Raw genomic sequence first — 15,764 nt, forward strand, 5'->3', positions numbered from 1 at the left:
TCTGTTCCAAACACTGCAGTGGAGCCTTGTGCTCAAGTTTCAAACACAGAAATCGATCACCGTCTCACCGGGATGAACTGTTTGGAGCCCAGGAGAGCGTGGAGAGGTAAAATCAAAAAGTTAAAAGTAAAGTCAAAAAGGTGTTGCACCTCTGTGAACAAGTGCCTTGGGATGGAGACCTTTCATCACTAACTTTCGCATTTGTTCTTTCTTTTTCCCTTCCTTCCAGCATATGATTTTATGGAAGTTTCAGCCAATGTTCCATGACTTTAAAAGAAAATTCCAGAAGTGTGCATTTGTTTTATGAGAACTTTCTACTTTTCAGATCTTCAAAGTGCAGAGACGGTGAGGGCACTGACGGGTGAAGGAAAGATAACAAAACCATTGTAAACATGTTGAAGGTACGCGATCATTGTACAGTTGCCAACCAGCCATGGTTTGAGCTGGAAGGGAAAGCAGAAATCCCTGGAGGAACTCAGTGGGTCTGGCAGCATCTCTGGAGAGAAAGCAGAGTGGACGTTTCAGATCGAGTGGCCCTCCCTCAGAAACACTAACTCTGCTCAAAGATGCTGCCAGACCTGCGGAGCTTTCCCAGCTCTTTCTGTTTTCGTTTCTCCTTCACAACTGAATGATTGGAGCAGACTCTTTTAAATAAAGGACAATGGGACTTGCTCAATGGCTGCCTCCTTACCGCACACCCTGTGGGATTTGTAGTCCCGCAACAAAACAGCGCGGATACAACCCTGGACCACAGCAACTGCAGCTTCCGAAATGCAAAGCGTCTCCATCTCGTCCTTCGCCAAAACAAGCCCCAGGCCCCCGGCCCCAGCCCCGCCCCCCGGTCCCTCCCCTCCCCTCCCCTCCCCCCGCCCTCTCGGTGCCCCCTGGCCCGCGGGCCGCAGCGCGAGCTCACTTTGAAGGGAGCGGTGGTTGGTGCGCGAGCCGAGGTTGAGGTGAGCCCGCGAGCGGCGGCGGTTACACAGGGACGGGGCGGGGGAGGGGAGGAGAGGAGGCGGCGGCGCGAGGCTCCGGCTCTTTGTGTGGAACGGCGGAATGCCGCCGCCGGCGCTGCTGCTGCAGCAGCTCAGGCTCCGCAGTGAGGAGGAGGAGGAGGAGTGCAGCGGGAACCATTACCCCCTCCTCCTCCCCCCATTATCCCCCTCCTCCTCCCCCCATTATCCCCGCCACCGAGCCGTCTGAACACTGGCAAAGCCTGTGGCACTTGAAGAAACTCTTCACAAGGCAAGCTCGGTGTACAATGAAGTTTAAAACTCTGGGGGTTGGGTGGGTGTGTGTGTGTGTGGGGAGGGGGATGGCAGCCTTCACAATGGCTGTTTGTCACCCTGTAGGGAATTCGTTTGTTTTAACAAACTGTGATGAGTTTTGTTATTGTTGTTAAAGGACCGGCAATTCATTCCGCTTATGTGCTTTTATTTTGCACTTTCTTACAAGCATTTCATTTGATTTTGATCGTTGGTACTAACATGACCACATTTGGATAGTTAAAACTAGGTTGCTGGAAGTTTTGACGCACTCTTTACTTTGAGACGGAGAGTAACACACATTTTCACAAAAATAGATATTTTAAGACCATGCGATCCTGCTGATGGATTTATGATTTTACGGTCTTGTAGAACATTACCGGACAGTAACAAGCGGATCCATATGTGTCAGTAGTATCGAACCTTTTTTGAGGATATCGGCTCTTAGCAACACATTCTTTCCGTTCTTCCACATTGACCAATAACTCAAACCCTCACAATAGTTTTTAAGTGGTACCCAAATGAGAGATGCAGAACGACCTCTGGAAATTTCACAATGCAGTTCGAATTGCAAAGTTCTTTGTTTTTTTTTAAAAAAAGCGCATTCAATGTGGATGGTAGCAATATAATTGAATTATATTTATAGAAATATAAATATTTATATGAATTAGGATGACTGTCCATTTTGTATGAAATAATGAAGCTATTAATGTAATCTAAAGTAGAGCATTTGTTTAATAATATTAGTTTACCTAAACTAAATAATATTTAGCAGTGTTCTTTTTACACTGAAATTAGATTTTCAATTTCAACATTCTCCAAAGCTATATTAATTACTTCACCAGTTTTTTATTCAGTGATGAACCATTGCTTTAAAAAGTTAAGACAAATATATAATAAAAATAAATAATACTGTAAATACTCAACAGAGCTGCATCTGTGGAGAAACAGTTCCTCAGTGGTACTTTGAGTGGTGAGCCATTCCAGATGACAGAATGGGAAACAGGCAGCGTAAAGGCCGCCTGCTGCTGGCACATGGTTATACTCATATCATCTTTAGGTACATTTGTTGCCACCAACTTTTGTGCTACGAGTCAAATGGGAAATACTAATATTAAAATAGTGAAGGATTAACCCCTGAAGAGGCAAGTATTTGAGTAACAAGAAATAGTTTACTAAAGTAGTAGAATGACAGGTTAAATTAGATTAAACCCGTGGTATCGGAACTGACCAACTACAAACTGGAAATGACTTAGATCCACAGTTTAGAACGGATTAGGTCCACTCCATTGAGACAGTCATTTATGTAGCAGTCGGCAGAGCATCTCCAAAGTGTTCAATTTAACCCATTTTAGATCATTTGCATTGTACTGCAGGTGGCACTTCTGCTCCTATGTTGGGAGACAGCTCACAGGTTATTCTAATTAAAATGTGGTGTTGCTGAGACATGAGAAATGCATGTAATCATGTGGCAGGGAAACTTCATAGCTTAAATTTGCTGTCAACTGATAGTGACGCATATTAGTGAGCTATTAGAAACTAAACTAAAGTAAAACTGCAGATGCTAGAGATCTGAAACAAAAAAGGAAATTGCTGGCAAAACTCAGCAGATCTGTGGCATCTGTGGGAAGAAAACAGAATTAATGTTTTGACTGCAGTGACAGTTCATTAGAACGCAAGAGTCATTGGACTCTAAATGTTACCCCTGCATTCTCTCTGAAGATGCTGCCAGATCTGAGTTTTGCAAGCAATTTCAGTTTTATTTCTATTAAAGAAACTTCTGGACAAACATAGTAACTCTGCATCACAGCCATAACCATAAGACATAAGAGCAGAAATTAGGCCATTCAGCCCTTCAAATCTGTTCAACCAATCAATCACAGCTGATAAGTTTCTCAACCACATTCTCATGCTTTTTCTCCCCATACCCTTGATCCCCTTGACAATCAAAAATATTCCAATGAAGGGCTCCAGCCTGAAATGTCAATTCTTCTGCTCGAAGGCTGCCTGACCTGCTGCACTTTTCCAACAACATACTCTTGACTCTGATCTCCAGCATCTGCAGACCTCACTTTCTCCTAATTAAAGATTTACCTCCGTCTTAAATATACACAATGGCCTGGCCTCTTCAGCTTCTGTGGCGATGAACTTTGCTGCTTAACTCTATTGCTTTAGTAATTTTTCAGTGCAACAAATCACGATCCTCATGGCATCCCCACCCCTCATTCAAGCTTCTCGCCCCATTGCTGTCTACCTTTATTAAGATTGCTTGGCATTCAACCCTCCTCATCACATCAAAGTCCTCTCGTGCTTGAGGCAAAACAGAGACTGGCACAATATTCAGTGATGCTTCTCTGTAGGCTTTCCTTCAGATGTCAGGCCATAGCTAGCAACTAAAGACCTTTATGTCTGACAAAAGTGGCCTGAGCTGTGGCCACAGGAAGTGAATGACTGTAGGATCCATACAAGTACTTAACTTCGGTGGAGGACCTGCTCTGATCTCCATTGTAAGTGACAGGGTTGCATCTTATCTTAGGGTCTTCTGTGAGGTCATTAATCAATTTGTAGTTGTGCGTGGGCAGTTATAAGGGATGAGTGAAGTCATGGTTAGCCTCAGTACCACAGGCAATTGAGAATCAAATTGTGAAAGCTTAGCTTATGTGCTTTAATGTCAATTGCACCTGGCAGGCCAACATATGTATAATGGGGAAATGTGCAAACAAGGAAGTTGTGTGTCACTCACAGGATACTAACTCTGCACATTGTCATGCAGAACAAGCAGATCCACAATTCGAAGAGAGGTCAAGGACAGCAGGTTGAGTTGCAGACATTAAGTTTCTCACCCAAGCAAAAGAAAAGGCTTTAGAATTCGCAGGAGAGGAGGAACTCTGGACCGTGCAGCTGGAATGGCCAGGCCAAATGATAAGTGTTTATCCAACTCAGTGCTGGTGTATAGCAATCAGGCAGCACATGAAGAATTATGTCGTGCTCATGCTGTGATGACCCTCAAAGTGGTTCCTTTTGCTCTCTACTGCAATTCCCTGCTATCAAAGACCAAACAAACCTGAAGATTCCACTTATGGGGTCAAAGGGACCGCTGTTCCAGAGAATGCATCATCACTTGCCTTTCTCCAAATTCAATCAGCGCAGTTATATCCAAGTGGATTGCATGTAGCAATTAGGTTACAATCTGTTGATCACAGAACAAACACATCTCAGTATCTGAGGGAGAATAAGACAACCAGGTTAAACTCCCCCAAACATTTGGAGGACCTCTGGGGACGAGATCTCGGCTGAGCCCCATTATGATAACTGGCCTCTGTTCGCAACCATAAGAAGACTGCTGGAGGTAATGCATAAGATGGCAGAGTGTATCATGGAGATGGAACTTGCAAAGCTGATGAAGGAATCCATTAGGCCATGGGTTGTGCCATATCTCAGACATGAGTGCACAGATTCTTCAAATGGAAAGGGTGACAATCGCCATGGAGAGCAACTCAAACCCACAACCTATACACTCCCTGATCTCCACAGCTTGAGCCACAGGCTTAGTATATTAATGGTTAGTAAGGGGCACCCCTTCTACAAGGAGACAGATGCATATACACACAGATTGAGCCAGCAACCCTGGACCTTCCTCTAAGAGTGCCCTCATGTGACCGGTCACTCCTGTCTGCCATTGGCATTAGAAAGGCCAAGGAAAATGGCCCAGCTCTGGTGCAAGATACACCATTTAATTGGAACCCTTCAGAGGACACCCACCACAGTAATTAAAGTCAAACAGGTTAATGCACTAAGCAGACTTCCTCCAATTTGCTACAGGTGTCTGTCATGCTTACACAAAACATAGTGAACTTAGAATCCCTACAGTGTGGAAACAGGCCCTTTAGCCCAACAAGTCCACGCTGACCCTCTGAAGAGCAACCCACCTAGACCCGTTCCCCGACCCTATATTTACCCCTCATTAATGCACCTAACCTACACATCCCTGAGCACTATGGGCAATTTAGCTTGGCCAATTCACCTAACAAGCACATCTTTGGATTGTGGGAGGAAACCCAGGTAGACACAGGAAGAATGTGCAAACTCCACACAAACAATCACCTGAGGTTGAAATTGAACCCGGTTCCCTGGCGTTGTGAGGTAGCAGTGCTATCTGCTGCACCACCATGCTGTGGCTGTAAGCACAATCTTAAAACTTATGAAGAACATCAAGTTGGCAGCATTCTTCAACTTAGATGTCATTTTTAAATATTGCACATTATTGTAGTGGTTCTGTTCGCTGAGCTGGAAGTTTTGGTTGCAAACGTTTCGTCCCCTGGCTAGGAGACATCATCAGTGCTCTGGAGCCTCCTGCGAAGCGCTTCTTTGATGTTTCTTCCGGCATTTATAGTGGTCTGTCCTTGCCGCTTCCGGGTGTCAGTTTCAGCTGTCCGCTGTAGTGATTGGTATATTGGGTCCAGGTCGATGTGTCTGTTGATGGAGTTTGTGGATGAATGCCATGCCTCTAGGAATTCCCTGGCTGTTCTCTGTCTGGCTTGCCCTATGATAGTAGTGTTTTCCCAGTCGAATTCATGTTGCTTGTTGTCTGAGTGTGTGGCTACTAGGGATAGCTGGTCGTGTCGTTTCGTGGCTAGTTGGTGTTCATGTATGCGGATTGTTAGCTGTCTTCCTGTTTGTCCTATATAGTGTATTGTGCAGTCCTTGCATGGTATTTTATAAACTACATTAGTTTTGCTCATGTTGGATATTGGCTCCTGATGCACACACAAACGAAGCTGCATCAGGACACTATTCAAAAGAGCTACAACACATTGCAGTACACCAGAACTGCGAAAAGAGGAAGAGGAACACCTGTACAAGGTATTCGCCTAAAACGGATACCCGCGCAACTTTATCAACAGATGCCTAAGAGATAGACCACGGAACGAGGACATGCCACAACCAAAAGGACTAGCCACACTACCATACATCAGGAGCGTTTCAGAACTGACAGCCAGACTACTGCGACCCCTAGGACCCATAACGGCACACAAACCAACAGCCACGCTCAGACAACAACTTACTCGAACAAAGGAGCCAATACCCAACATGAGCAAAACTAATGTAGTTTATAAAATACCATGCAAGGACTGCACAATACACTATATAGGACAAACAGGAAGACAGCTAACAATCCGCATACATGAACACCAACTAGCCACGAAACGACACGACCAGCTATCCCTAGTAGCCACACACTCAGACAACAAGCAACATGAATTCGACTGGGAAAACACTACTATCATAGGGCAAGCCAGACAGAGAACAGCCAGGGAATTCCTAGAGGCATGGCATTCATCCACAAACTCCATCAACAGACACATCGACCTGGACCCAATATACCAATCACTACAGCGGACAGCTGAAACTGACACCCGGAAGCGGCAAGGACAGACCACTATAAATGCCGGAAGAAACATCAAAGAAGCGCTTCGCAGGAGGCTCCAGAGCACTGATGATGTCTCCTAGCCAGGGGACGAAACGTTTGCAACCAAAACTTCCAGCTCGGCGAACAGAACCACTACAACAAGCACCCGAGCTACAAATCTTCGCACAAACTTTGAATATTGCACATTACTTGGATATTTATTTGTGTGTGCATCATCATTTGTCAAGGCTACCTTCCAGGCCTCAACATAATTGGCATGCCTCATGATTAGCACGCATTGATAGCTAAAGGGGAATTAGGGACACTTTATTGTTTCTTCCACAATCAATGTGTTTTTGCATTAACTCTTTATTGAATATTCAGCTTGGTTTTTCATTTTGTATTTGCTTGACTGTGGACAGTGTCTCAAAGTATAATCTTACCGGCCCTTCCTTCTATGTATTGTGAGGAAATTCTCTGAGATCATTCTGAACTGGTAATGCTGTATGTGTTTTCCAGGTCCTGTAAAAATGGTGTATGACTTCATTTATCAGTCATGATAGGCTAATTGAGGTACATCCAGGTGTGACACAAATGTCATGAGTACCAGTAAACTCTGCCAGACATGTGGCAAAGCTCCACACCCCTTGTTCTTCTATGTAGCAGAAGTCGCAGTTTCAAATTTAGATTGACCAAGGTGGGATTGGTCTATGTCCCAAACAGGTAAAGGAGTTTTCATGAAGGACATGGTTGTGTCAGTGTGTCACTCTTTAGTGAATCTGTTGTTTATTATATTGGTTCTGGTATCACATGAACCTCTGGATCAGACATCTAGTAAAAGCTCATGTATATTTATAGTGTCCCAGAGCACAATGTGCAACTCATGGCCTGACATATCCCTGCTCTCTGCCGTTATGCTGTGATGCACCTTGGTTCAATTAAGAGTGCAGGAGACCATGTCAGGAGCAGCACTAGACATAACTGAAAGTGAAGTGGCAACCTGGTGAAGCTATAGAACAAGACTACTGGGATATAAAGGAACGTAAGCAACACCTGACAAAACTAAGTGATCCCACAACCAACTGATCAGATCTGATCACTACAGCCCTGCCACATCAAGTTATAAACAGTGATGTACAATTAAACAATTCGCAGGAGGAAACTCCTCAAATATTGCAATGATAAAGGAGCCCAGTACATCAGTATAAAAGACAAAGCACTGCATCCATCTTCAGTCAAAAGCATCAAGTGGGTTATCTATCTTGGCTTTCTCCAGAGCTCGAGAGTGTGGTGCTGGAAAAGCACAGGAGGCGACATTCAAGGAACAGGAGAATCAATGTTTCAAGCATAAGCCCTTCATCAGAAATTATGCTTATGCCCAAAATGTCAATTCTCCTGCTCCTCTGATGCTGCCTAACTTGCTGTGCTTTTCCAACACCACACTCTTGACTCTGATCTGCTGCATCTGCAGTTCTCACTTTCTCCTTCTCCAGAGATCCACAAAGTCATAGATACCAGACTTAAATGTGTCAATTCATGGTTGAAAACACTGGGTACTGCAAAGACAATGGGTCCTGACAACATTCCAATAATTGTACTGTAGATGTGTACTCTAGCAATAGCCACGCTATTAGTCAAGCTGTTCCAGAACAGTTACAACATTGGTATTTACTCAACAATGCTTACGTTTGTTGTGGGACTTGGCCAACCAAGCCAAGTACCAGCCTATCAGCATATCTCTCAATCATCAGTAAACATGATTTGGAGATGCCGGTGTTGGACTGGGGTGTACAAAGTTAAAAATCATACAACACCAGGTTATAGTCCAACAGGTTTAATTGGAAGCACACTAGCTTTCAGAGCGATGCTCCTTCATCGGTTGGTAGTGGAGGGCTCGATCCTGTGTTACGATCGAGCCCTCCACTATCACCTAATGAAGGAGTGTCGCTCCGAAAGCTAGTGTGCTTCCAATTAAACCTGTTGGACGATAACCTGGTGTGTGATTTTAGCAATCATCAGTCAAGTGGTGGAAAAGGTCATCAACAGTGTTATCAAGTAATATATTTGTGAATAACTAATCTGCTCACTGATGTTCAGTTTTGGTTCTGTCAAGCCTACTCTGTTCCTGAACTTATTCGAACTTCCATTTAAACGTGGACAAAAAAACTGAATTCTGGGGGTCAGGTGAGAGTGACTGCCATTAACATTAGAGAACATTTGACTGAGTATGACAGCAAGGAGTCCAAGCAAAATTGGTTTCAGTGGGAATCATTGGCAGCAATGTTTACTGTGTATGAGATGAGAGTTGAGAGTGTAGTGCTGGAAATGTACAGCAAAGTCAGGCACAATCCAAGGAGCAGGAGAATCGACGTTTCGGGCATAAGCCCTTCATCAGGAATGAGGAGTCCTCACTTTTGCCCTTTTTTGTGAGATTCATTGCAGCAACTCATCAACATTCTTTCAATAGTATATTCTAGCTTTGTGACCTCTATGATCTGTAAGGGTAAGGGCAGCAGATACACGACCTGCAAGTTCCTCTTCAAGTCACAAAGTCATGACTTTAAACTATACCACCATTCCATCTTTGTTGATAAGTCAAAAACCTGGAATTTTCTTCCTAACAGCGCTGTGTGTGGCTATACACCCTGAGCACTGCAGTAGTTCTAGAAGGCACCTCACCATCAACGTCTCCAGGATGATTGTGGATAGGTAATAAATATTTGTCTGGCCATCAACATTCTGTGTACAAATAAAAGAAAATGCAGTAGTTCTGATATGGATCAATGCCATTTGGAGATGGATAGAGACTGCTCATAATTTTCCTCAAATGACTTTCTGGAGAAGAGAATAAACAATTAACAATTGCGGAGAAACTTCTTCATCCAGAGAATAGTGGGTATATGGAATGCTCTACCCCAGAAGGCTGTGGAGGCCAAGTCTCTGGATACTGTAAAGAAAGAGTTGGATAGAGCTCTTAAGGATAGTGGAATCAAGGGTTATGGGGATAAGGCAGGAATAGGATACTGATTGAAGGTGATCAGCCATGATCATAATGAATGGTGGTGCTGGCTCGAAGGGCAGAATGGCCTACTCCTGCACCTATTGTCTATTGTGTATAATCTTTCTGCCAAGGCGAAGTAGTGGCGGTCAAAGTGAAAGAAACAAGTTCCCCAAATCAAATTATTGTGTAGTTATTCACTTTTCATTGTTTAAACAACCCACATAATTTCACTTACGAAGCAAACATGTGAATATGAATTCACCCAAAACAATATCAAAATTTACACCAGGCCTTTGTTATACAATTGCAGTGACTGTTCAGTTTTGGAAAAGGATCATGATGAGAGAAACTGATTTTAAAGTGCCTCCACACAGCTGCCTAGGCAAGAGAAGTCAAATACTAGATAGAGAATATAAATCCTTCTGTCATAATATGGTTTATGAGATTGGATGGTTCCATGTTGATCAAGTAGGTTTGAAATCTATTCTTTATGCTCCAACCAGTTTGGAATGGAAACATATTGGAAGTACCAATCATGTACAGTAAATGGTTGCAGCACCAGAAGCCATTTGGTCCATCAAGTTAAATGCAGCTCTCTGTAAGACCAATTTTATTTTTCTTACTCCCCTGCCCTTATTCCTTAGCTCTGCAATTTCTTTCTCTGTGGGTGCTCATGCACCTCCATTTTAAATCTCTATTGTCGGGTCTTGACCTTGCTCCCAAGCCACTTTGTCCAAATCCATCATGAATTGGAATACATTTCTTATAAGGGAAGTAACTCCAGATTCTCCAGTCTACTCATGTGATTGATATCCCTCATCCCTTGAACCACTCTCAGAATATTTTTCTCGGATCTAGGACATTTTCCTTTAAGTGATAGCTTGACCATAAAAGAAGAGAGGTTTTCTTTCAGCAAGAAATATAACTAGAAAATTAAGATTCACTTTTTTCAAAAATAAATCTTTTTCTCCCTTTTTATTAAATACTATATTTCCATCCTTTTTAAGATTAAATTAAGCAAGAAAACTTAAGTATTGCACAAGAATATATAATGCAAATTTCTTGCTTGCACATTTCTTTTGCTCTACAGTAAGTTTTCTAGTAGGAGCGAATTAACTTTGGCATGGAACCACCAAAGAAGGATCTCCCTGCAGAACCTGAAACTGCACCAAAGAGTTTTGCTAAAGGTTCACCCAAAAATGCTGACTAAATACGGATATCACAATGACCATCTTATACTAGAGAATTAGGGATATTAACAATACTTATGTGCTTGCAACTGTCACCAAGAATGATTTTAAAGTACTTTATTTATAAGGCTTTAATAAAGTGTAGTTCATTTTCTTTTTTTTTGTGTTTTAATTAAAAGGTTTTGTTCCAAAACCTGCAGAAACATATTGTATTCAAGTTGGGTAACCTGGATGCATTTTTGGGGATCTAAGTTTTTGACTTCTTTGCTTTTCTTTTTTTTTAGAAGGCTACACAACTCAAAGGCTGGACAACTACTGTATGGTATGACATACAGCATAATCAGCAAATTTGCAATGACCAACAGCTGAAGGATATTAATTTTTTTTGAAACTGTTGCTACCTTATCAAAATTCTTCCTTTTTTCAATCAGTGTAACATTTCTCTTCATATGTCTCTACATGTAGCAAAATATTTTGGAGAAATTACAATGGAAGCTAAGGACTATTCTTGGATTCAAGAAAAGTACTGTGAATCTCCTCTAACAGCTGAAGATATTTCTGAGACAAATGAAATTGATTGTTGTGAGCTTGGAGCCAAATGGAGACTATGCAAAAATAAATTGAGCAAGGAAAATACTATGTCTTCAGAAACACATTTCTCAGTTTTTCAGACTGAAGATACTATTTCTGACCAAATGTTAAATTTTTCTTTAAATGGAACAACATGTGAAAACAAATTTGGTGCACAGGTTGATGAATCAGATACCACTGCCAATGCTCATGAAAGTTTGTTCATGGAAAAATATAATGGGGATGATGCATTACTCCCAATCCCAAGCCAGAACTGGAGTTACTTTGAGTCTTTCATAAATGAAAACAAAGATGAATTTTTAGACCTTTGTGCAACAAGTGACTTTTCAGCTAACTTAATTAGTGAAGAAGACAGTGACAGCTTTTTGTTTGATGATGAATCAACGCTAAGTAATGACGTATGTTCACTGAAGATAAAGTATGAATCTTTTCAAGACAATGTGAGAGAGAAAACTAATGCTTTTCAAGGTGATGCTCAAGTGCATGTTTTTCCCAACAAGCAATGTAATGGAACCAAAAAAGATGAGAAAAGTCCCAAAAAAACTAATTCTTCTGTTCAAGAAAAGCAAGGGGAACATGACAGTCTAAAGCACTGCACCTTGTATGAATTAGAAAATAACAAATGTGTTCTCTCCGGTATTTTTATGGACAGTTGGAAAGACCGTGAGAATCCAGTAGATTCAGTCTGTTTATCTTCAATTCTAAATGAAGATAGAGAAAATTGGGAGCTATTAAGGAAAAGTACGAAAAGGTATTCAAATCAAACCAATTATACCTTGAGGGCAAAACGGCAGATACGGTACAGCGATGATTATTTGTATGATATTGATTCTTTAGAGACCATGAAATCTCTGGGCAAAAAGGATCATCTGGTAGATGCTCCACAGGAAGATGATGATGACTGGTACCCTCGAAAAAGGAAAAAACCTGGGAAAAAGGAACCACCTGTTATTATCAAATATATCATTGTTAATCGGTTTAAGGGCCACAAAAACATGCATGTAAAAATCTGTAGATTAGATTGCACAGAGAGACAAGTATTACTGACTGATGAAATGGTACAAAAATATAAAAAGCTTTCACCACTCAAGGAATTTTGGTCTCCAATTCCTAATAATTGTAATGTGTGTCATAACCAAGAAAAACTTGATAAAAAACTGAAAGTCTGTTCTGGTGCTGGAATGTCTTATGTGTTCTTTTCTTCTAAAAATAAAAAACAAACACTTGCTAATGGGATGTCATCAATTAAAATAGGATGCACTTTGAGTCACCAAAAAGACAATGTCATTGAAACAGATGCTACAAATACAGAAGTACCCAAGAAAGTAAAAAAATATGATAAGTCAGTTTATGAATTTACAGATGAAATAGAACTAAAGCGCATCACCATTCGGACTGTGAGTAAGACCAATCAGTTAAGAGTCCTGCATGAAGACTCTTCCTTACAAAAGCTACCGAAGAAACACAACATGCCTTCAAAGAAAAGAAGAGCAAGTGGTCTGGTTGGTAAAAATACCTATGACAGAAATTCTTTACAAATTGCAAATGAAAAGTCTCAAGTTCCAAATGTAGACATGCCCAAAATTCCAGGTCAGTTGAATTCTGCTTCTTCTTTACTTCACTTTAACAATACTAGCTTACATTCCCCAGCATTCAGTGATAAATTAGAAGCTCATAATGGTTTACTTTCTCCAGTTCTAGCTACAAGTTTCCCAGACTGTTCTGCTTCTAATACACGCCTGGCTCCAGAAGTCCTTGGAGAATATTTCCGATCTCTGCTGCATGGGGAGGATTCCTCAGTTAATGAAAACATCCAAGATTGCTTTCAACCTCCCAATGCCAAAGGGCAGAACAATGAACGTGTAACAGAAAATACATATTTTCCTTCACTACAAAAACAAACTGATGAAGCCTCCACAGGGAGCAACTATAGTGAATCAAATACGCTTTATTTGGCAGAAAAGCCAAACATCCAGGAAGCTTGGGATGTAGAGACAGTGCAGAATGTACATCCACAGAGTGTAATGGGAAAAGATCAAATTTCTTTGTGCACAGTTAACTCTCAGAATGAGAGGCTGCATTTTGGAGTTGAGAATAGAACAATTGTAAACAGTAACATAAATCAATATGACTTGAAGATGTCCAGTAATCAAAATGAAATAAGTTCCAACTTCAGTCAAAAGGCATCAAAAGAAGAAACAAAGCAACTGGTTCCTTCAAAAGACTCTCCATGTATTTTAGACATTTCAAACTTTACACCAGCAAAAATAAAGCAAGGTTCTTCTAAATTTTCGCAGGAATATACACCAAAAATAGTCTCCACAGCAAGCAAATCTGATATTAAATCTTTGGAGCAGTGCAGCCAAGCTCACCTTCCCAGTAAGACTACATCACCAAATTTGTATAGATATCAATGTGAGGTATGCAGTGAACTATCCCATACAGATATCCACACTTACTACACCAATAGTGACCCAACATGTGTTTCCCTTTCACAACCTGCACAATCTTCCATTCATCCACAAGATTCTGATAATGTAAATTCAAGTAATTACAATTATTCAAAAATTAATAAATCAATAAATTCCACAAGAAAAAGATTTACTAAATCAAATGAAGGCTTTTGGGACAACATTGCTGTTCAGAAGAAGCAGAATTGCAATGCTGAGGTGAAAAGTTTTGAAAAGGACAGTGTATCACCAGAGGATTATAAAGCCATTGTAGTTCAAGGGAACTCCTCGGATACATTATATGCAAATCAAATCTGCCAACATGAAAAAAATTATAAATCTATAAAAGGATTTACTAATAAAGATTCAGAAGTTTGTACAAAGCTTGTGAAGAAGGAGCTGTTGAATGCAAAAACTAAACTTGCTATAAAAGAACCAAAACTGCATCAAAAAGGTAAAGGTAAAGAGTCCTATGATGGTGTATCTCACAACATTACTAGAGAAAGCAGACAGTTAAATGGTGGTCAGAGAGAGTTTGAGGAACCCGGTAATATACTTTCCAACATAGTTTCTGGAATGGCAGCAGTTAATCAGTTTATGATGGCTCCAGTGGAACCAGTCATGAATCAAATGGCAGCAGTTAATCAGCCTTTGGAAGTGCAAAATCATTCCAAATGGAAACCAAAGCCAATGCGGATATTGCACATTGGTACAAAAGATCCGAAAAGTAAGCCAATGCATATTTCTGAATGTAATGCAAACAATGTGGGTGTTAATAGTTACCCTGTAAATCACACTGCTTCCTGCTTTACTCTCAGTGTTTGTCATTCCAGTACACAAAAAGCTAATTGCAACTGTGCAAGCAATACACTTTACGAATGAAATAGGAAAAATATATAAAATGAACTTAATATCGTTATGTTACCTTGGTGCATAGCAATGATGATGTTTCTCACTTGTATACATCCTTCAACTGATTTATCCAGCATAGGTTCCTGTAAGTAATGTTCACTGTACCAAGTATTTTACAATCTTGCCAAACCAAAATGTACACTGTCTTAAATAGACATCGCCCAAGAACTGCAGACAGTTTTGTATATATTGCTGTTTGAAATTTCTGCCTTTTGCAATAAATGAGGGAATACCATACCATGAAGAAATTTAAGACATGTTTTTAAAGGTATTATCAATTAGATTTGCAATCAGCTTAACACTAATACGTACTGTTTAATATATATGTAACTAGAGGATATATATTTTACTGTGGTTGTCGTTGAACGTATGTATTTAGAATGATTATTTTGAAATAGAACACCTTTTTAATAGTCAAACTGTCACTGGCGAGCTTTACTGTAAATGAAATTAATTACCCGTCTATCCATCTTCCCTATTTTTGATTTATTCTTTTTGTTCAATCTGTCTTTCTATGCATCTTTTAAGAATGAAGTCATAGTTGGTCTTTTGTTGTCAAACCAAATTAAATATTTCACTTTCAGCGAAACATTTGACCAAAGTATTAATTTTAGAAGGAAAACAACAGTAAAAATGAAAATGCTTTAAGAACTTTAATTATGAAAACACTATGCAATATGTTTTTGCTCTCAAATAATTTTTGTGCTAACCACCCATATATAGGTAAGTGATCTATTTGTTTTGATTAATTTTATAAAACAAACTGGCAAAGATTTGCTTGTCTATTGTGAATTACAGTTTTTGCTAACCATCACAAAAAATTCCTCTTTCCTGTAGCACTACAAAAACATATTTTAATAAAACAAATATTAAATAGGTAGAGTTTATGGGATTTTCACTACTGACCATAGGTTGTGAATGTATGTAGATAAAGAGTTTAAAGAGTTT

General features: G+C 40.4%; 1 protein-coding gene across 4 annotated transcripts; it reads left to right on the forward strand.

The window, feature by feature from the left end:
* The first annotated feature begins 890 nt into the window (after positions 1-890).
* LOC132816626 (neurite extension and migration factor-like) lies at positions 891-15,036 on the forward strand. 4 transcript variants are annotated; one of them, XM_060826447.1, is made up of 4 exons: positions 893-953; positions 4,036-4,611; positions 11,329-13,044; positions 13,150-15,036. In XM_060826447.1, the coding sequence occupies exons 3-4, from the start codon at positions 11,352-11,354 to the stop codon at positions 14,784-14,786; spliced, it is 3,330 nt and encodes a 1,109-aa protein (XP_060682430.1). In that variant the 5' UTR covers positions 893-953; positions 4,036-4,611; positions 11,329-11,351; the 3' UTR covers positions 14,787-15,036. The 4 variants fall into 4 exon arrangements, 3 of the variants coding, with proteins under 3 accessions (XP_060682430.1, XP_060682428.1, XP_060682429.1); XM_060826445.1 differs by having other exon boundaries at positions 11,329-15,036; XR_009644813.1 differs by lacking the exons at positions 4,036-4,611; positions 11,329-13,044; positions 13,150-15,036 and adding an exon at positions 11,148-11,291 and having other exon boundaries at positions 891-953.
* Positions 15,037-15,764: the final 728 nt, after the last annotated feature.

Source organism: Hemiscyllium ocellatum, chromosome 6 (assembly GCF_020745735.1).
Source record: "Hemiscyllium ocellatum isolate sHemOce1 chromosome 6, sHemOce1.pat.X.cur, whole genome shotgun sequence".
NCBI lineage: Eukaryota > Metazoa > Chordata > Chondrichthyes > Orectolobiformes > Hemiscylliidae > Hemiscyllium > Hemiscyllium ocellatum.